Source organism: Bicyclus anynana, chromosome 19 (genome assembly GCF_947172395.1).
Source record: "Bicyclus anynana chromosome 19, ilBicAnyn1.1, whole genome shotgun sequence".
Taxonomy (NCBI): domain Eukaryota; kingdom Metazoa; phylum Arthropoda; class Insecta; order Lepidoptera; family Nymphalidae; genus Bicyclus; species Bicyclus anynana.
The window spans coordinates 5,162,611-5,184,974 of record NC_069101.1 but is presented as its reverse complement, the minus strand read 5'-3'; the positions used below and the strand labels follow the sequence as shown (position 1 = coordinate 5,184,974).

General features: G+C 37.0%; 1 protein-coding gene across 1 annotated transcript in view; it reads right to left on the bottom strand.

Moving 5' to 3' along the window:
* The window catches only part of LOC112045253 (runt-related transcription factor 3), a 48,299-nt gene that overhangs the window by 6,816 nt on the left and 19,119 nt on the right, over window positions 1-22,364 (bottom strand). Inside the window, exon 2 of the mRNA XM_024081365.2 lies at window positions 7,483-7,596. Within this exon, the coding sequence (XP_023937133.2) occupies window positions 7,483-7,596 (114 nt within the window). The remainder of the gene's footprint in view (window positions 1-7,482; window positions 7,597-22,364) is intronic.

Below are 22,364 nucleotides of genomic sequence, written 5' to 3'. Positions count from 1 at the left end.
TATTATTTACAAGTTACGACGTACTTTGACTACAATCTCACCTGATGGTAAATAATGAGAAGCCTAAGATGTACCGGAACGCTAAATCGCTTGGCGGTACGCCTCCCACCAGCCAGATCTGGACCAATTAAGAAAATCTCAATCTGCCCAGTCGGGCATCGAACACAGGACCTCCGTTTTGTAAATCCACCGCGCATACCACTGCGCCACGGAGGCCTTCAAAACTATTCATTCATTAATTATTTATCACCCGGCAGACGTTCACTTCTGGGTATAGACCTTTTGTGTGAACTTCCACACACTACGGAGTCGTACCGCTTGCATCCAATGGGTCCCAGTGTGGGTCCTTGATGTCGTCAATCCACTTAGTTGACCAACATTGTGCTCTCTGATGCGGGGTCGCCATTCAAGCACCTTAGAACTCTCTCGACTCTAACGCCCGTCGGGTCTTCGAACTGTGAGACTCGTAGAGATAGCTCTACGAGTCACATAGTTATCATAGGAGATTCGTAGAAAAACTAGTTATTAGCTATGATTTTGAACGTTCCGACACCCGCTAAGTGGCTCTGAGCGTTCTTACGAGGCCAAAGCTTCATTGGCCAAGGAATTTTCCATTTGGTACTATTTGTACGTATGTATAGTGCCTGACAATCCAAACGTATGCGAAATATATGCATTACCATTCATCTATTTATCTATTTTCTCTCTCATTCTGAATGGATACTCGTGCTCAAAAGCCGAATATGGGTTGTAAATGATGATGATTTATCTATTTGCCGCGTTCGAAGAAGCGATATAAGAGATTCGGACTTTATCAAAGAGATTGCATCCTATACAATGCTTATCTGTGAAGTTACCAGCACTTTTACTTCGAAGCACCTGTGTTCCGAATTGAAATCTAAAGGGTACCGTTGCCGGAAAAATTAGGCATTTAAAGCTTATGAGAGTTGAGGCTTTGCGGGCTTAAGACGTTCTAAGTTAGTGACGGTTTTCTGTTTTACATCAAGTGCTGCTGTATCTTAATTTTCTAGTAATAAAACTTTAAATTTAACATTTATATAATTTACTACAAACTATAAAAACTTTTCAATGTTTTTCCAAATATGAGTGAATAAATTAAGTTGTATAAGCTTTTTAATTATCTTTATAATTATAAGTACGGTTAGAGTGTGCTCAATTATTTTCAGGATTCTGTAGGCTCATCGTTAGGTGTCTATAGATGTGTCGTATCGAAGCTACCTTTACATTGTACAGTATCACCCATGTGTCGAGAGATCGGAATGCGAAAGGGTGACACCTAGGAGGTATCGACGCAATCATGTAGAATTTGTTTCCTAATAAAGGCGTACTGTAATATACCTACTACATAACACAGGGTTTTCGTAATCTCACTAATGTCAGCGTATATATAATAGAGCGATAGAGATACGTGAGCCAGTAGTAGCCAGAACTACGTAATTTTATATAAAAGTTTGTGATCTAATGCTTATTACTAATCCTACCATGTTTTCAAAAAAATAATTAAAATACATCTTTTAGAGCAACAAAAAATTTTAACTCATATTTTGCAATAAATTCAATAAATTTTCTTTATTAGTATTACCCCCCCCCCCCTCTCCATAATTTTATTATTTAATGATTATTTTTAGCGACGACGGAAACGTATTTCCGATTGGTCCGTGAGCTCACCCTGGTCATGCCTGAAAATCAGCACTACAGCTCTTAACTGTAGTATCGAGCAGAGGCAGCGAAACTTTGTAATTTAAGTAGGTGTAAACTCTGTTAATATTAGTTTGTAATTTCGCCTTGATTTTTAATTTGTTTTTTTTAACTGAATAAAAGATATGATTATTATTATTACCACTATATGTACGAGTCATACCATATCCCTTAACCAGACACATGCCTTCATGTTTTTCAAGACATCTAACACTACAAGATTCAACAAACAAAATATACGACTCTACTGAGCTACCACGACGTAATTAACACGCCGAACAAAAGTATTTACATATGTGATGACACAAAATTGACGGACGCACACATCGAAAACCAATTGAAAACCGATGCCCACACACACAGCCACATATGCACACACGTTCAGTTTTCCGCGTAAAATATTCAATGTATAAATCAACGGCGCAACAATTACACACTTTCATGGCAAGTTGGAATTAGAAACTGTCATTTGCACCGTTCGAGGGGTCCTGTGGGTGGGTAAGGGGGTATGTTATAGATGGGGGGGTAAAAATAGGGTGCCGGCAAGGGCTACTGTGGAACTGATTAAAGGATTACACAGGGGTGGCGTCCGGTCTAGTTAGATTTATTATTCCAAGTATTTTCAACTATACTAATAGCATTAACAACTGAGTCTTAGGGCCATAAATCATTTCTCTATATCTATCTCGCTTGCACTTATGGGTCTTATGGAGCCGTCTAGTGAAGGGTGTAACAATGAAAGACATATTATCGATAAGTAAAGTTTATTATCGTATCTTGTTCACAAAATTAAAAAAATTAACAATATTTGATTTAATATAATACATATTTCATATTATATAATTATTAACTAAATAAAATTAATCTTCATCTGAGTCTTCATCATCAGAATCTTCGTCTTCTGCCAAATTTATTATATATTAGTATCCATAGTGCGCAACGAGTAACACATGAATGTATTTATTTAATTGCAGTAAACACATTTATAGCAAAAAAAATACGCAATGCAATTACATTAGAAACCGACCAATCAGAATCGTCCAAATCATTATTGACTCATCATTAGCACGTGCGCAGGTAGCCGTTTATCGATAATTAGGGTGCGCAGGTAGGCGCGCTGCACATTCCTATCTTTTTTGACTTTTATGACCGGACGACTCAGATGATAATGCGCATACTATAGTTAGTCTTGCTTTAGAATAAGTTCACTCACTTGTCCAGTCTACTGGATTTAATAAGATTAGTTGCATACGTTAGAATCGCTTTTTTGTGACGCGGCAAATTGCAAAGAGGTGAGGGTCGAATCCGAATGGCTATCATAATTTTACTGCTACATATTCCATATAAGGAGATTCGTTCGTTACTGAAGAGGTGATATAGAGCTCAGACTCACCACTGTCCACTGTCACTATTAGAGAGAGAGAGGGCTATACTCAATTTTATTTTCATTTTCATATCGGGTTTAAGGTACGGTTTTATAATATTGTCGTGAAAAATGAACCATTAAAGATTTCTTTCTAAAATACTTTTATTCGTCGTCATCAACCCATATTCGGCTCACTGCTGAGCTCGAGTTTCCTCTCAGAATGAGAGGGGTGAGGCCAATAGTCCACCACGCTGGCCCAATGCGGATTGGCAGACTTCACACACGCAGAGAATAAAGATAATTCTCTGGTATGCAGGTTTCCTCACGATGTTTTCCTTCACCGATTGAGACATGTGACATATAATTTCATAAAATGCACACAACTGCATGCCCCGGACCGGATTGGAACTCACCCTCCGGAATCGGAGGCAGAGGTCATATCCACTGGGCTATCACGGCTCTAAAATACGGAGAATACTTTTATTACTTATACTAATTTACACTTTAATGAAAATACATGTATAAAAGAAGTAGGAATCAAAAAGTGGCCTAATCGCTTAACCCGGGGAAGAAATACCACAAATGTAAGAAAAACACTTATAGTAGGAGAGCCGAAGAGGGGATTTTTGCACTAACTCGATTACTCTATATCCCCTAGCATTGGGCAATTAAAATAGGCTGATAATGATGAAAACAATAGCAACATTACACCTCACATTATAACACACACACGTGTGAGGTAAACAGTAGTTAGCATAAACCGTGAGCGCGGGTGGTCCAGCGCGGGCGCGTCCAAAATAGCTGCCTTAAGAAAAACAACAGTTAATAGTCCGCCCGATTATTAAATTGTAGGCGGCTACTGGGCTGTAAACCGAGCCACCCACGGCTCGGTAAAAATAGGGAAGGGATGTGCATTGTCGTGCGTTTACTGTTTCGGATCTGGTTTTCTATGTGACGATGCAGTCCGTTTATTGTCTGGATAATGGATTTACAAAGAAGTATATTAAATATACGAAGAATACATAGAAAACGTAACACAGAGATAAGAAAAACAACAAAGATTATTGATGCTTTGGAACATTCTCAAAAACAAAAATGGAAATGGGTCATATAGCACGTATGGACAATGAGAAATGGGTAATGAGAGTGACTACATGGCAAGGACCAACATTCAAAAGAAAAAGAGGTAGTCCAAGGGGAAATGGGTCGATGAAGTTATAAAAATTGGTGAAAATTGGATCACCAAAGCGAAAGACAGACAGATATGGGGGAAATGGAGGAGGACTTCACCCGTAGAGGGGTCCATAATGATTAAGAAAGAAAGAAAGAAATGATTAAGATAGAAAAAAAAGAAAGAAAATTGTACTTTTGGTAATTCATTTATTATTTTATGCATGCACATCATCTGTTACATACTTTATGGAAATAAAAAGACTATTATTATTATTATCTCTATAAATTTTACTCTCACGCCCGGTACAAAATAAATATATATAAGGCCAAAAGGAAAATACATAAATTTATTATTATTATTATTATTATAATGCATTTACGCATATATTTCGTAAATACGGCGTAAGTGGATAAATAGAGGATATTTTGGAAATAATATCTGGAACTGACTAATTGTGCCGGGATACCTAATTAAATCAAGAAGATACTACTAAGTCATCTGGATGTCACAAGATCGTTTGGACATATCACTGTAACATCACGATTACGCGCCTATCTAGTCAATCTATCCACTAGTTTACGGCACATATAGATGCCTTCTATACCTCTCATTCCTCTAATTGAAGGGAGTATCAGGATTTCCTTTCATGGCTCTTTTTAGCTTCTTTAAGACCGTCTAAAACCTTCACCGTCACCACGAGCATACTCGTACTGCTCGCTTTACTGAGGACCGGAGAATTAACTATGAAGGGAACAGTACCGGCATTGTACTAAATCAGTAGATAAATTTGTTTTTGAATATAAGCTAGCCGCGGTGTATGTATTTCATTGTTACGAGAAGGAAATCTTCTGTAGAGATACTTAGGTACTTCTCAGAGAGAAGTCGGGTTATGTATTTCTACACTTACCCTTTGGCAGTACCAATTTGGCACCCATTTTCAGTTTATTTTGTTAAAGTTCCCGGGATGTCGCCCCTCCAGTGCCTAGTTAACGCGGTTTACGAATATAACTTAGAAAGTATATTGTTAAAATCGTTTATGAAGACGACAAACCAATATTACCTACACAAATAAGACAATACCTGTACTGTATATACAAACAGAACACCCAAAACAGAGCCTCCTTCACGGACCATTTGAAGGAATCTTTCGAGTCATTAATATCCCCACACGTTCGCATAGATGTGAGCCTTCGGAACTTAGAATTAAATAATTTATCGCGCGGAGGCTGGCATAATAAATCAATATGCAGGGCATGCATACACGAGCGTAGGGGGAGAGGGGGGTTAACCCGAGCCCTTTCTTGACTAATTAATTAAACAACCGATTCATTACAGCCTTCCTTTGTGCCCTCACATTCGTCTGAAAGGGTACAAGATCCTTTATATTTTTCATCGACGGAATAGTTCGGATGGTAGACAGGCTTGATTTAGATAGGATTAACTTTGGACTAATTCGACGAGCATTTAACTATTAGGGTTAGCGCCTTTTACAAGTAAGTACAAGTTAATACTAAACGAATCTGTACAAATCGAATTTCAGGCTTATTTTTATCATTATTTCATTATCTTCATTATCTCATTATCTATTGCAGTAAAGACGATCTGTATATATTATTTCTCTTCAATATAATGTATTTATATTATATATTTTGATATGTATTTTATTCATTATTGTAAGTATTTGTGTAATATTGATTATGTATTAGGATGTAAATTATTTTCAATACATATACGTATTACTAATACTATGGTTATTTTTGTTTTACGCCACCTGCTGATGTCCTTAAGTTTTCCTAAACCGAAGGTTGTCTGGAAGAAATCGCTACTTAGCGATAAGGTTGCCTTTTGTATGCTGATCTCTTCCTTATTTGTTTTTATTTCACTTGTTTTTGTCTTTGTGGTGTGAAAATAAAGTATATCTATCTATTTTTACCCTATTGTCGAATGAGGCTTTTGTTATTCCAGTGTGGTAGACAGGTAGGTAGTATTAGTTGGACTAATTCGACGAGAAGTTGACTATTTGGTAGAGTTAGCGCCTTTTACAAGCACGAGTTACATGAGTAAATCTGTCAAATTCCTTAAAAAGAACTGCAGAAGGACTTCAGAAGGTACAATTAATAGTAAACACCTCAGCTGAAGCTGAGTGAAGCAATCTAAATAGTTGGTAGCTTGGTGACGGGAACAAATGAGCGGCAAGGGACGCCGCTAAGCCTGCCCGATCAATGGCATTAAAATGATTATCGTGCTCGTTCAGGGAGCAACCTTTTGCACACACTTGCACAGTGAAAAAGATCTAATAGTATTTTCAAATTCATATAGGCTCTTACACAAGCACTTTTAAAAAGTCGAATCTTCTAGAAAGAGAAATCTGTAGCTATAACTAATAGCATTTTCAAATTCAAATAAGTTTTTACGCAAACACTTTTAATTCTTTAACAAAGTGTTCAAGCTTGTCAGATTAAGATGTCTATCTGATGTCTTTTACCGTCGGCAATTATTAGATATCTACCAAAAATGGAGAGTGATGACTAAAAGTTATTTTAACTTTTATGCTTCTCTTGCCATACTGCATTTTGTCTGGTAATAAGCATCGGCCGTGGCTAGTTACAACCCTACCTACAAAGACGTACCGCCACGCGATTTAGCGTTCCGGTACGATGCCGCATATAAATAGTCAGAGGTATCGGTAGAATAATCTTGTACCTCGTCCAAGTTTCATCTTATACTGCGTCGTCACCTAACATCAAGTGAGATCGCAGTGAAGGGCTAACTTGTCATTGAATAAAAAACCCAACTTTCACTAGGTACTAAATACTTCCGTACTGTACCATACCGTAATTTACTCGGCCGTAAGTGTTGGCACTATTAATTAATGTTCAAGCATTTTAACCAATAACAGGAGAACATAATTTTTTTTTTAGCTTAAATTAACTTACATTACTTACTTCGCCTCAATGCATTAGTTTAGTCGTAATTTAAACTGATGTAGATTACTTATTATGTAATGCTAGTTTAGTTTTAAATGCATTGAGTGAGTTTACATTTTTAATCAGTGTCGGTATTTTATTATAAAATTTAGCTCCTTCATAAGTAGGTCTTTTGACCATAAGTTTTCTGGTTACAGGTAAACTGGCTCGAAGGGTTTTATTGTTCCTTTTGGTAAAAATTATATTAGTGTGAATCGTCTTGTTTATGTGTAAATTAAAAAAGATAATATACTAACTGGTTTTGGAGCGAGGTTCCCGCGGCCCATCCACGGTGACTTTGATCGCTTTGTTGTACGTCGTCACTTGTGGCGGAGACGTCGACACTGTTATCGTCAGCGTGAAGGACTTGCCTGCAACAATACGAGACAATACATTAAATCTATATACAAACCCTAACTGTGGGTCCATTGGCATAGCTATGCGGGGGCAAGGGGGGCAAGTGCCCCGGGTGGCATACGAAAGGGGTCGGAAAATTTCGTTACAAAAATCCAAATGTGCACACCTCTTTAGACACTAAACTATGCCTCTTTGAATCCTACAGTATCGCTGGGCTCGGTCGGTTGGCTATTTCTTCTCAAAGATGTGTAATTCTTTCGGAGCAGAACGACCAGGTACCGACTCCCCAATCGACTTAAAACCTTATTTTGAATGTTACAGACACTACTTTAGCATGAACTAGTTTATTGAGTTACAATCTTTGTTAAGGATTTCCAGAGGATTTGAATGAAGAACACGGTCAATCTTGTTCATTATTTTAGTTCAATTACGTCATTCGTATAATAGTGATTTATCGCAGTGTCAGTATTTGTGTAACGTCTTTTTTGCAAACTGTGGTAATTGAGTGGTTAATTTTCAAAAAGCTGTGCGATATAAAATACAATTGGAAATCATTAGATAGAAGTTTAGGACGGTTTCTACGCGGCATTATACCGTAAAAAGGCTAAATCGCTGGGCGTCTTTGTTGGTAGGGTAGCGGTACGCCCGATGTCTTTCACTAGACCTGTCTAAAGGCTAGTAAGAAAAAAAATTCGAACCCAGTTCTCCATTGAAAATCACTGCATTTCCAAGTTTACTAGAGCTTGACAAACCAGGCAGTTAGGAGTTATTATAGATTAAATGTTGTGATACTATGAGAGGAAGAAACAAAGGAAAACTTACCTACACTCTTTTTTTAATAACTACCACCAAAATGATTTCCCATTGAGATGTACTGTAATTGAACTATGAATTCCATCAAGGGATAAAATATTTGCACAAACTTTTCACTCGCAATGAGCGGACGCAATAAATTCAATCTGCGGTCACTACTCTTTTCGCCAGCGTCCACTTTTTGTAGTTCGATTTTGATCACTTGTTCGGAAAAGTTAAAAATTTATTGCGGGTTTGTTTTCAATTATTTTCGCGAGCGGAATAAAAAATCGAGTCGCGTTAGCTCCTCTATACGACAAACATCAGACAGAGTAATAAATTAAATTATGGTAATGGCTATCAGCACTGCAATAACTGAACTATCAAAATACCGGACAAATAAGCACTTGACGCGAAATGACGCGTCAAAGTGGAGAGCATAAAAGAGCAACTCATCCCCAACATATCAGAGCGCGTCACAAACAACAGGCCGACCACTTCATCACAGCATAACGCCGGCAATAAAAAAAACATTTCCATCTGCGGAAAAACCACAGTTAATATTAAATGACCGTCCGTCAAAGCTGTATTGTAGAGCGCTTTGGCCGCTCGCGGCGGGATGCAGCCAATACCGATTTTCTGATTTTTCCGCCCCGTGCGGCGGGGTGGGGCACGGGGGGAGAGTGACATGTAAGCTTTAATGGGGCCTGAAGCGGCACGCCGCTGGCTACACGCGAAAAAACTGAAAAAAGCCTCATTCATACGTCATTTCATGTGTAGGCTACTTTCTGCGGGGACGGTGTGTGCTCGTTAAAAATGGAGGTCGTACACGAGCCGGCTTGTTGCGGCCTATCGGAGTTTATTAACGCTTGAGAGGCGCCGTTCACACTTGCGCGGACTCATGTTCTGTGCGGGGTTTTTGTGTGCGGGTATCTACGGGTTGTGATGATGAGCTTTGATGATACATAAAGATGGAGGTCATACACAAACCGGCTTGTTGCGGCCTATCGGAGTTTATTAACGCTTCAGAGGCGCCGTTCAAACTTGCGCGGACTCAAGTTCTGTGCGGGGTATTTGTGTGCGGGTATCTACGAGTTGTGATGATGAACCTTAATGAAATATAAAGATGGAGGTCGAACACGAGCCGGTGGTTGCGGCCCATCGCAGTTTATTAACGCTTGAGAGGCGCCGTTCATACTTGCGGGGACTCGTGTTCTGTGCGGGGTATTTGTGTGCGGGTATCTATGGGTTGTGATGATATGAGCATTGATACGAGTAACTCGTTGCCTTGCTTGTTCAGCAGTTTATAGTCTACACCGGGGATTAGTTCCCCGAAAAAAGTTTCTGGGAACCTTAGTTTATTATAGCTATTTATATGAATACAGAAACATACCATATTATTTTCATTTTCATATTAGGCTAACCTAATTTAAAGCTTCATATTATTGTAAACTTTATTTCACTAATATTGAGCTTTGGGATTTTTATCACAAAAACGCGAATTAGACACGTGCAACGTTCCTTGCAAGGATTCCGTACAAACTTGTAATTTATTATTGCGATGTACGTTTTAGGATTTTACCTTCTGAAAAACTTCTTCATATGGGTCCCGACACTTAAAATACACACCTTACAACCCTTGTAAAACAGACATGCTGTTCCTTGTGAGTTACGGAACCCTAAAAAACCACGCTAATAAACAGTCGTCCGCAAAACTATGCCAATTCTTTTCCTTCTAAGTTACCGAACCCTAAAAAACACGACAAACGCTCGTCCGCAATTAAGTACACATCGCTTATTAAACCATCGAATGAAACGAGTCACAAAGCGAGGCGCCTGTAGTAGGCAGTACCAGTCGCGGCGCGCCACTGTAGCTTGCGCCTAAATAAATAACCCCACATAATGTACTAACTCACGGCACGGTACTCGGTTTATGACATAGACATCCTTATAACATGGGAATAGAAATGGCATTATACTACAATCTAAAATAACAATCAAAATTTGGCTAGTGTTATTCACAATTGCGATGACTTCATCTTTCAGGATATCACAGTTGATGAAGTTAAAAAAGCAATCCGCAACATCTCCACAAAAGCCGTTGGGTGTGATGGCATAAGCCGAGACATGCTTAGCCTCATCAGTGAGGCTATAGCACCAATTATCAGCCATGTGCTAAATTTTTCCCTGACCTCTAAATGTTTTCCTACCGCGTGGAAGCTAGCCCATGTTATCCCTTTACCTAAAATATCTAACCCTTCCTCTTTCTCGGACTATCGACCTATTTCTATATTGCCCATTATCTCAAAAATCTTAGAAAATGCCGTTTTTAGACAACTCTCCTTCTTCCTTTGTCACAATAATCTTTTGAGTTCATACCAGTCTGGTTTTCGTCCAATGCACAGCACCACCACCGCACTTCTCAAGGTCACCGAGGACATTCGCATTGCTATGGACAACAAGAATCTGACTGTACTCATACTTCTTGATTTTAGCAATGCGTTTAACTCGGTGGATTTTGATGTTCTCCTCGGCATTCTCCACTCTTTAAACCTTTCACCGCCTGTAATTGAATGGTTCAGGTCGTATCTTTTTGGCCGACGGCAGAGAGTCAGCTTTGATGAAACTCTTTCTGAGTGGGCAGACATCTCGGCTGGCGTACCCCAAGGTGGAGTCCTGTCTCCTCTCTTATTCTCCATTTTTATAAATCAAATCACCAAAGTAATATCCTCTCACTATCACCTCTATGCAGACGACTTGCAACTATATAGGCATGCTTCTGTCACGGATCTTGTTTCGGCAGTGGATATTGTTAATGTGGATTTGGAAAATGTCAAGAAATGGGCTGATGCACATGGCCTACTTGTAAATCCTGGAAAGTCGCAGGCCATGATTGTAGGAGGTCGACAATTACGGAGTCGTATTCATTTTAAAAATTTATCTCCTATAGTATATGACGGCACACCAATACCCTTGTCAAATACAGCAAAAAATCTTGGGCTGAAAATTGACTGTAACTTATCGTGGTCTGGCCACATAAATGAGGTTAGTAGGCGGATCCATTTTTCGCTTCATTCCCTTAAGCGTTTCCAAAATTTTCTTCCTTTACGTACTAAAATCTTACTTGCCCAATCCCTTCTCCTTCCTATTCTTGACTACGCTGACGTTTGTTATTTAGATGCGACAGAGGAGCTACTCGACAAACTCGATCGACTTCAGAATTTGTGCATCCGATTTATATACGGATTGCGCAAATTCGACCGTATTTCTTATTTTCGTAATAAACTGAAGTGGCTCCCTATTCGTCATCGCCGGAATATCCATATACTCACGACGCTGTTCAAAATCTTAAATACCTCTTCTCCTTCCTACTTGCGGGAGCTCTTCCACGAATCCCCACGCCGTCTCAGACCGGTGCGTTCGTGTGTAAAATTAAAATCTCTATCTGTGCCTCCCTATAACACTGTTTTTTGTGCTAAATCTTTTTCAGTTATCGCAGCGCGTCTGTGGAACTCACTACCAGATACCATTTTCAAAAAAAACCCATCTGTTGATACCTTCAAACATCGACTTCGTGAACACTATCTTTCTTTATCATCATAGATATATTATATGTATGTATGTATATATGTATTTATTTAGTTATTATTTTTATATAGTATTGATATGTACTGTTATAATTTATATATTTATTTCAATTTATTTATTAGTGTTATTTTTAATGTATTTAATATTATTTACTTTTATTATTTATGTATTAAGTATAATATGTTTTCTCACTTTTTTTCTGTTGTACCTATCCATTTATTTTGTTTAAAATCTCTCCCACTGCCAAGGGTCACTGGCAGAGATCTCTTATAGAGATAAGTGTTTCCTTGTTCACTGTTTTTCTTTTTTACTTTTGTGTGTTACTATTATTGGTACAAAATAAATAAAAAAAAAAAAAATAAAATAAAATAAAATAATAGAGAGCGAGAGCGATTTCACCAATTTCAATATCGTAATGTATCTCATTACGCACATGTGCCGTAATGTAAAGTAAAATGCACATGTGTCGTTATATAAAACCTTTATCATCAGTCTTAAAACGTACGGTACTGTTTTAAATTTTTGCAAAGAGTTTTAATTTCAGAAAAGTGTTCAACATTTTATGAATAAAATTCACTTTCTGAGATAAAATAAATAAAAAAACGTTTAATTCTTTAATTTTAATCATTTTGACAATAATTGTCAACCTTTCATCTGTCTTAGAAACACAAAAATATTAATTTACTTTATTAGTAATACTGGCTGTTTTTGGTGCATTTACCTAAAAAAAATGCAAAAATGAAATGAGCGTAAAAATGTAAGGAAACAGGCAAAGATTTTCAGATAGTGTGTTCAAAGTGTGTTTCCTCGCAAATTTTCCTGCTTCCTTACTATGACTTTCGCCTTTGGCTCGAGCTGCAATATCGCCTCGGCTGTAATTTTCTACTTACCGCACTTATATGATGTATATTATATTCATGATGAACTTCCGCAAAGTAACGCCTGCTTCTATCCAATATTTAAGAGAGCGTAAGCACTACAGACATGCATTACTTTTATACACACACAATCCAGATGTTATTAAAAGCAAGATGTATGAGTAAATTTTCGTTCCTGGACTGGGCAGTAAAAATATTAAGATTTTCTTTCTCTGAAAAACTTAGTAGGAAAGGAAATATTAGAAGGGAGTGTACTATGTGTGAGTGGGAGGCTGGTCATTATCAATGACATTTAAAGTAAGAATGAAATATTGACCAGCCCGTCAATCCGCATCCGCATTCACTATCGACAGTACCACTTGATCACTTGTCGTTAGTTTTCGAAGCGTTAGCGTTTGTAGAAAGAGAATCGACGTGCCACATGGTCACAGGCCCACATGTTATCGATCAATATTGTAATTTTCATTTACATTGATTTATAATGTTAATGAAAATTACAATATTTACAATGACAACAGTTTTTTTGAATTTCGAAGGTATGTACATGTAATCTGCACTGCTACAAATACAAGCCATTTCTATAGCATTGTTATTAAGAGATCTATGGTTCACAACTTCCATGCCCTGTCTTATGACACTCGCATGTTCAGTGAGGGACGTTTACGTTTTTTCACGATTGATTTATGGGCTGTTTGATTCAGGTCGTTTATTGCGTAGGTCCTGGTGTGAAATGATAAATAAGTTACTAGGACACATTTTTGTGGAATTGGTTTGGTGTTGCTGCGAGAGACTGCGATGACCAGACCTTTGCAATTTTATAAAACTTGAAAAATCAGCTCTTATGTTCCGTGATACTGAATATGACCTCTGTCTTAGATTCGGAGGGCGTAGGTTCAAATCCGGTTCGGGGCTAACCTGAAACTTTTCAGTTACGTACATTTTAAGAAATGAAATATCACTTGTCTTAAACGTGGAAAACAAGGAAAAACATCGTGAGAACACCTGCACACCTACCTGAAAATTTTCTTAATTCTCTACGTGTGTGAAGCCTGCTAATCTGCATTGGGCCAGCGTGGACTAAAGCCTAAACCCTCTTATACTGAGAAGAGACTCGTGCTCTACAGTGAGCCGAAAATGGGTTGCTAATGATGACTGAAAATTTGTTAGTACTCATAGTAAAGGTAAAAAAGGCATCATGGAGTTTGGAATAATGTAGTTTTAGTAGTAACCAACGTATACATAAAATACTTCACTCTTCAATATACTTTATTAATGTCAATTACGTTAAGTAGATAAGTTTTGTTCAAATCCGCGCGACCGAACTATAGTCAAGTTAGGTACGGACTGCTATAGGCGACGGTTCAGAAAATGCTGATCCCGCCTTCTGTATATTATGTTGTATTACGCATGTGTGTGTCCCTACAAGTGAAGGTAATTTCTAATACCGATCTTAAATTATAATCAAAACACGCCTATTGAAAGAGTTTCAACAGTCGCTTCAAAAATGACAGTACATACAGTGGCGTTGACTATACACACACCCTTAATAAATGTTGCTCTATACGGCACAGTTTATGGCCTTTATTATTTATAATTTTTAAGTAGGTCGATAGTTTTTTTGCGGAAAGAAGATACAAATTGCTTTTGGGAAAATAATTTTCAGAATTTTTGGAACCCGCATTAATAAGATAAAAAAAATTTTCGTTTCGCTCCCTTGTCTACAAATTAAACATAGATAATACAGTAAATATAGTCGAGTTGGGTTAGGTTGATATAGGAGAAGTTCTGAAAATGCTGATCCCGCATACTGTATATTATGTGCATGCATGTGTGTGTCCCTACAGGTGAAGATCATTTCTAATGCGGATCTTAGATTATAATCAAAACACGCCTATTGAAAGAGTTGCAACAGTCGCTTCAAAAATGACAGTACAGTGGCGCTGCCTAAACACACACCCTCAAAAAATATTGCTTTATACGGCACAGTTTATGACCTTACTTTCGCCACTTTCACCACTCACCCCCGTCTTGTACAATCGTGCGCTAAATTATGGAAGCCTTGTTTAATATTGTTTTACGAGTGTGTATTCTATTTTTATTAAAAAACTGGCCAAGTGCGTGCTGGGCCACGCGCATTGTAAAGTTCTGTAGATTAAACTAGCACTTTAATTCTTTATGTAATGCACAAAATAATCGATATCCCACACTATGAAATAAACGAGTAAAAAAATCTTTCCCACTTATATGTAGAGGAGGTACTCTAAAAAAAAATTATTTTCAAGATTATATTTATAGCTAAATTACAACTTTCTAGTAGTAGAAGTTTCTGTGCTAAGCCGCGTACAGATAAACGGACGGACGGATAGACAGACATACGGACATGGCGAAACTAGCCATTCAACTCTTGAGCTTTAATGTATTCGAAGTTCTATAATCTATAGAGCTTGGCACCTACTTGGATATCATTTCTATTGTCGGCAAAATCGATAACGACATACACTTGTAATATTGAATTTAAAGCCATTTTCACATTCTTATTTTGATAGAATTGCTATTTTTTACATGATATACAATTTTGAAATCCAAAACATGAGCTCTTTAATTTGATACTCATATTGTAGTATTCGAAAATATTTTTTTTTATCTCGAGTCTATAGCGTCTCACAGTCGTCGTGATGTTTTTTTTTTATCCTCACCTATCTAAGAATTGGGATATGAAAACAAAGCTAACGACATATTAAGTAAATCCGTTTTGGAAGATATGAGGTAATAAAAAATATTACATATTTTAGAATTTAAACTATCGTGAGGACAATAATATGCCAAAGAAATAACAATACGACCATTGAAAGAGTTACAATAGTCGTGTCAAAAGTGAGGATACGCGGACGATCCCGTACCAGTCGCGGTGCCTAAACACACACCCTCGCTAAATGTTCGCGCGCACGGCACGTTCCCCACTCACCCCGTCTTGTGACACTTGCACGCTAATGACGTATATTAATTTAGAGATTGAATAACACTACTTACTTTACGATCTTATTATGATAATACTTAGCAAAATCGCTTCAATTAATATTCTAAAGTTAAAAAAGCGAAAGGTCTTGTCACGTCACGAAATCTTGATAACCGCTTAACGTACAAAGATGAAATTTAGCAGGGAGTTAATTCATAGTTAGTAGACGTCCGTTAGGAACGGATTTCACGAGAGGGGCAGATTATGGAGGTCTAAGGGTGGACGAAGTCGCGGGCGTCCGATAGTAAACTAATAAAGGCGAGGCTATGATTATAATTTAAAAACATATTTCATAAATCACATTACCTATTTCTGTAAGTCTATCATAGTTACAACTGTAATAAGAATACTATTTATTAAAGAAAGGACAATAATATGCCAAAGAAATAATAACACGACCATTGAAAGAGTTACAATAGTCGTGTCAAAAGTGAGGATACGCGGACGATCCCGTACTAGTCGCGGTGCCTAAACACACACCCTCGCTAAATGCGCACGGCACGGTTTACGAGTTCACAATTTCCCCACTCACACGCTAATGACCTATGTTAAATTTGAGATTGATAAACAAGTATTTATTTTACGATCTTATAATAATATTTAGCAAAATTGCAACCTGCAAGTTACCTTATAAAGGCGACGCTATGTTTATAAATTAAATTAATAAAATAAGAATCACATTACTTTTTTCTATCTAATCAATCAAAAATTCATTTATTTCAAGTCTGTGTCTATCATCGTCACAACTGTAATAAGAATACTATTTATTAAAGAGAGGACAATAATATGCCAAAGAAATAATAACACGATCATTGAAAGAGTTACAATAGTCGTGTCAAAAGTGAGGATACGCGGACGATCCCGTACCAGTCGCGGTGCCTAAACACACACCCTCGCTAAATGTTCCCGCGCACGGCACGGTTTACGAGCTCACAATTTCCCCACTCACCCCGTCTTGTGACACTTACATGCTAATGACGTATATTAATTTAGAGATTGAATAACAATACTTACTTTACGATCTTGTTATGATAATACTTAGCGAAATCGCTTAAATTAATATTCTAAAGTTAAAAAAGCAAAGGTCTTGTCATTTCACGAAATCTTAATAACCGCTTAACGTACAAAAATGAAATTTTGCGGGGAGTTAATTCATAGTTAGTAGACATTAAGGAACGGATTTCACGAGAGGGGCAGATTATGGAGGTCTAAGAGTGGACAAAGTCGCGGGCGTCCGTTAGTAAACTACTAAAGGCGAGGCTATGGTTATAATTTAAAAACATATTTCATAAATCACATTACTTTTCTGTATGTCTATCATAGCCACAACTGTAATAAGAATACTATTTATTAAAGAGAGGATAATAATATGCCAAAGAAATAACAACACGACCATTGAAAGAGTTACAATAGTCGTGTCAAAAGTGAGGATACGCGGACGATCCCGTACCAGTCGCGGTGCCTAAACACACACCCTCGCTAAATACGCACGGCACGGTTTACGAGTTCACAATTTCCCCACTCACACGCTAATGGCCTATGTTAAATTTGAGATTGATTAACAAGTATTTATTCTATCTTATAATTATATTTAGCGAAATTGCAACCTGCAAGTTACCTTATAAAGGCGACGCTTTGTTTATTTAAATTAATAAAATAAGAATTACATTACCTTTTTCTATCTGTGTCTATCATCGCCATAAATGTATTATGAAGACTTTTTATAGAAGAGAGGACAATAATATGCCAAAGAAATAATAACACGACCATTGAAAGAGTTACAATAGTCGTGTCAAAAGTGAGGATACGCGAACGATCCCGTACCAGTCGCGGTGCCTAAACACACACCCTCGCTAAATGTTCCCGCGCACGGCACGGTTTACGAGCTCACAATTTCCCCACTCACCCTGTCTTGTGACACTTGCACGCTAAATGACGGACGTTTTGTTTGAGATTGATTTATGTACGACATGATTTTATTACGCGTTTCGGGCGCCTACGGTAACTTTCGGGGACACCTGTTTAGCGATTTATGGGGTTGTATATATTTATTTTAGGGGCTATACCTACTGTAAAAAAAAATCTTACTGTATTTTATTATTTATTACTAGCGGACGCCCGCTAATCCGGCTGCGTGGAATTCAGTTTTTCACAAATCCCGCGGCAACCATGGATTTTTCCGGGATGAAAAGTAGCCTATGTGGTAATAAGTAAAATTTATTTCCATTCTAAATTTCAGTCAAATCGCTTCAGTAGCTGCAGCGTAAAAGATAAACAAACATACTTACACACTTACACACAACTTTCGCCTTTATAATATTAGTGTAATTTATTTAGTAAATTATTATTAAGTGATGATGTTTTCCAGTGATAATTGAAACTGCAAGCACTTGAGGATTAAAATGTACGTCTCAGATAGAAGAATGTATTCCGTTTCTATAAAATATATTTCGTAAACAATACAATAAATATTTCTCTATAGATTAGATATAAGAAAATCTACAAATACTCATGGATTTTTTTAATATTTGCGCATGCTTCCTTCAACTGCATTTCCAGCTAATGGCGCAATCAATTTAGATTGTCCAACTCCCCATACATATATATGTATTTAACCATTTACCCAGAACACAACTGGCCGTTCCGTTTTTATTTGATCTTTTGATCTATCAATTATTTTGGGAGAAAGTGAAGACTTGTGATCAAATAATTGTCATAAACTTAATTATCAAATCCAATATTATAATTGTTTATGCTTTTTATCTATAAAAGCTTAACATATTTTAGTTTAAGTTATTTTTTAATCAATAAAATTCTCTTTGTCAATAAATAATTAATTTAGGTAGTTTATTCTCTACATCCATGCAACGTTGTCGCCTAAAAGCGTTTAGGTAGTAACCAGCACATAATACGACGCAATTAGTAACTAAAGTGTACGAACAGCGCTTAACGCCACTTGTTACCTACTAGCAATTTACTCGCATCGACATCGTTAGCAGGATACGCGACTGAATACAAACTAAGTATAAGAATATATTCTTGTAAATAATAAATATATTTTCAAAACAATCCAGTATTTTCATCATTAACAACCCATATTCGGCTCACTGTTGAGCACAAGCCCTCTCACCGTGGAGGATTAGTAGACCACGCAAATATGGATTGGCAGACTTCACACACGTAATTATGAAAATTCTCAGATATGCAGGTTTCCACACAGTGTTTTTCCTTTACAGTTTGAGACACGTGACATTTAATTTCTTGATATGCACTCGGTGGTACTCGGTAACAAAGTTTCCACAAGTTTGCTGAAGAAGTTTTGTTTAATGTCTTTCAGTAAAGACGAGAGATGTAGAAAACTCCCCACGCAACTGAATGTAACTGAAACAATTACACTTTTATAGTGATACACGCGAAAGCCCACGACTTCATTTGCGATAAATTCTGCTTTTCACAAATCCGTGGAACAATGTTGATCCAGGGTATTTTTTTATTCAGAATAGACTTGCGCTTGACTACAAGCATGTCTGGTGGAAAGCAATGCCTAAAAGATGCCTATTCACTCTTGCCTTTAAAGTGCACATATTGTAAGTGTTAGAGAACACAGAAGCTGAAAGGGCAGTCTACACAGAACAGAAAACGCTAAAAACTAACGCTATAGGTTATTATTATAATCGTCGATGCAAAACGTTTTTTTTTTCAATCTGTCTCCATTCTGAGTTTCAGTAGTTTAAGAGGAGTAACATACACACACAAAATTTTGATCTGTTAGATATATGCTCAGGAACTCAGAGCCTACTAAAGATACCTAGATACAAAGACAAGGATTTAATGAGAATGTTTAGTATATTCTTTGGTGTTAATGCCAGGTCATTGTTTAACTATTTAATTGTTTTTATGAATTAGTTGGTGATATTTAATGTGATCACGTTTTGTATAGGTATTTATTTATTATAATACCACTTCTGTATTGTAATATCAGAAGTGGGATAATATGCGTTCGTCCTAATATTAGTGTAATTTTAGAAGTCTACAAAATTGTATAGGATCGTATCCACACGAATCTAACGCTCTTCAGCGACGCAGACGACATTTCCTAATAGCTGGATGCAATCCAATTTGACAGCTGTCAAATACACGCCTTAGCGTGTCAGTCGCGCCGATTACGACATCCGATGTAACGATGTGCTAATGCTTGCGTATACGCTAATTGACTGAATTAATATGCCGCTGTCGCTTAGAGAATAAGGTGACATCGCAAGGCATTGTTAATAATACAATGACATATTCAACAACACTTAACATCGAAGAGTAGGAGGTATAAAGCTATTCAAACATTTTTAACCCTCGACGCAAAAAGAGGGGTGTTATAAGTTTGACGTGTCTATCTGTTAGCCTGTTTGTGGAACCTCCCGAACGGATGAAGCGATTACAATTTAGTTTATTTTGTATTAAAGGTGACCTAAGCGCGAGTGGTGTGTTGTGTTGAGCCGTTTAAATGTTATACCGGGTGAAAGTTGGGAAGAATAACCGAATGTCTGCAAATATACTCGAGTGGGGTCTCAAATGAAAGCGTACTGAATGATACTTGATCGAGAGTGTAATTAGTAGTTTCGTGACATTCAGGGGTTTTTGAAAATTTCCAATTTTATGTTCTATGGCACTGCCAAAAATTGCGTATATTGTGTGAGGTTACACATAACATTCACACAGTTACCCATCACCTCAAATTTTTAAAATCTTACAGAATTTAAATTTTTTACATTATAAATTTAAATATTTCCGCGTGACTGAAATATTTAATTTTTTTACAAAAAGTTTCGAGGGTTCTACAAATTATGTATTTTAAGCAATATAGTAAGAATTCTTACTTGTCTGGACTTCTATTCTTTTATAATCTGAGATGTCAGGACTCTCGAAATAACAGTAATAATGAGTCCCGAAAGTAGATACGGCACTTTTATGACAGGCTCTAAATCTAAATCAGATGTATTGCAGATGGAAATTAAGATAATGAACTCAATTACTCATTTTCGAAGTATAAATAAATTAATACAATCAGTATCTTTCTTAAGCCGACGCTTCTGACTTTAGCTTCCAACTGGAAGCTAAAGTCAGAAGTCAGCTATCTACCTACCCCCCTGTCAGATACCTAACCCCCCCGATCATTTCTCCTCGTTCCAATGCTGTGATTATAGCCAGTGGCCGGTGGACGCAATTAATTTGCCGATGTCAAGCAAGTTGCTGCGCTGATCTGTAAACTCATTTACGGCTTAGCTCGTGACGATATTAATCGCTTGTTGTATGTTACGTCGCATATCATGATATCAACTCGCATTACATATAGCTCATTGTCTGTTCTAGTCTATAACTAAGCAGCACCTTAGGCTTTCTTTAATTATTGTGGTTTTCTTTAATTTTCAAATTCGTTATGTTCTTTTTCAAGACCAATAATATTTATAAAATACTACTTATTAAAATTTATGTATTGGTTGTCTTTTTTAGAAAAATGAACCAAATAAAAATATATTTTTGAAAAAACTATACTGATTTTTGCGACAGAATTGTTTGTAGTCAGTAGAAAGTAGCGTGACCGAACTTACTTATGGTATAAAAACATTGACTAACTTACTATCGACCTTTCACCTTCCTAAGATGAGGTATGTTTTAAATTCTTATACTGTAGTATAAAATCTTAGGGTATGTCGGACTATCGCAGTTTCTCTGTTTCGGTGATATGTCTTATTCTTTCTACAATCAAAAGTTTCTACAATCTCTCTACATCCATCCATTTATAACAGGACATTGGCCCCAACTCTTTGAGAGCTTAGGTAAGATTTTGCAAATAAAAGTAATAAAAGTAAATATATTACTTTTTTTTAAAGTAATAAAAGTAAATATATTACTTTTATTACTTTAAGTTAATATATTACTTTGTTATACATCTGTTGCGTCTGGGATCTTTATCATTGTTTCTTTCAATACAATTCACATTTATTTTTATAATAGTACAATACAAAGTATACAAGCGGCTAGTTCAGGCATGACTCTATGGTATAACTCCTATATGCATTGCTCTACCAATGTAAAAGAATCCTATATATTTACATTTAATTATAGAAAGTTATTTTATATTTATATATTATCACATACTTATAATAATCCAGCGGTCCGACAGAAACGCTATAAATATATATTTTATTCTGCTGGGTACTTCATTAGAAGGAAAGATGGTTAATACAAAATACTTCAAAGTTGGGCTTTTTAATGCCGGCTCACTAGGAACGCGGCAAGAAGAGTTTATTGCGGCAATGAGTGACATGTCTGTAGATATCATGGCAATAAATGAAACTTGGATCCGCGAAGGAGAAGATAACATTGCACCTATAGTACCGGGATTCAGGCTGCGGCACAAACCTCGTCCAGTCAATGTGAAAGACGGCCGCGGTGGAGGGGTAGGTTTTTACATCAGAAAAGGACTAAGAATTAAAATTTGCGATCATCCTGA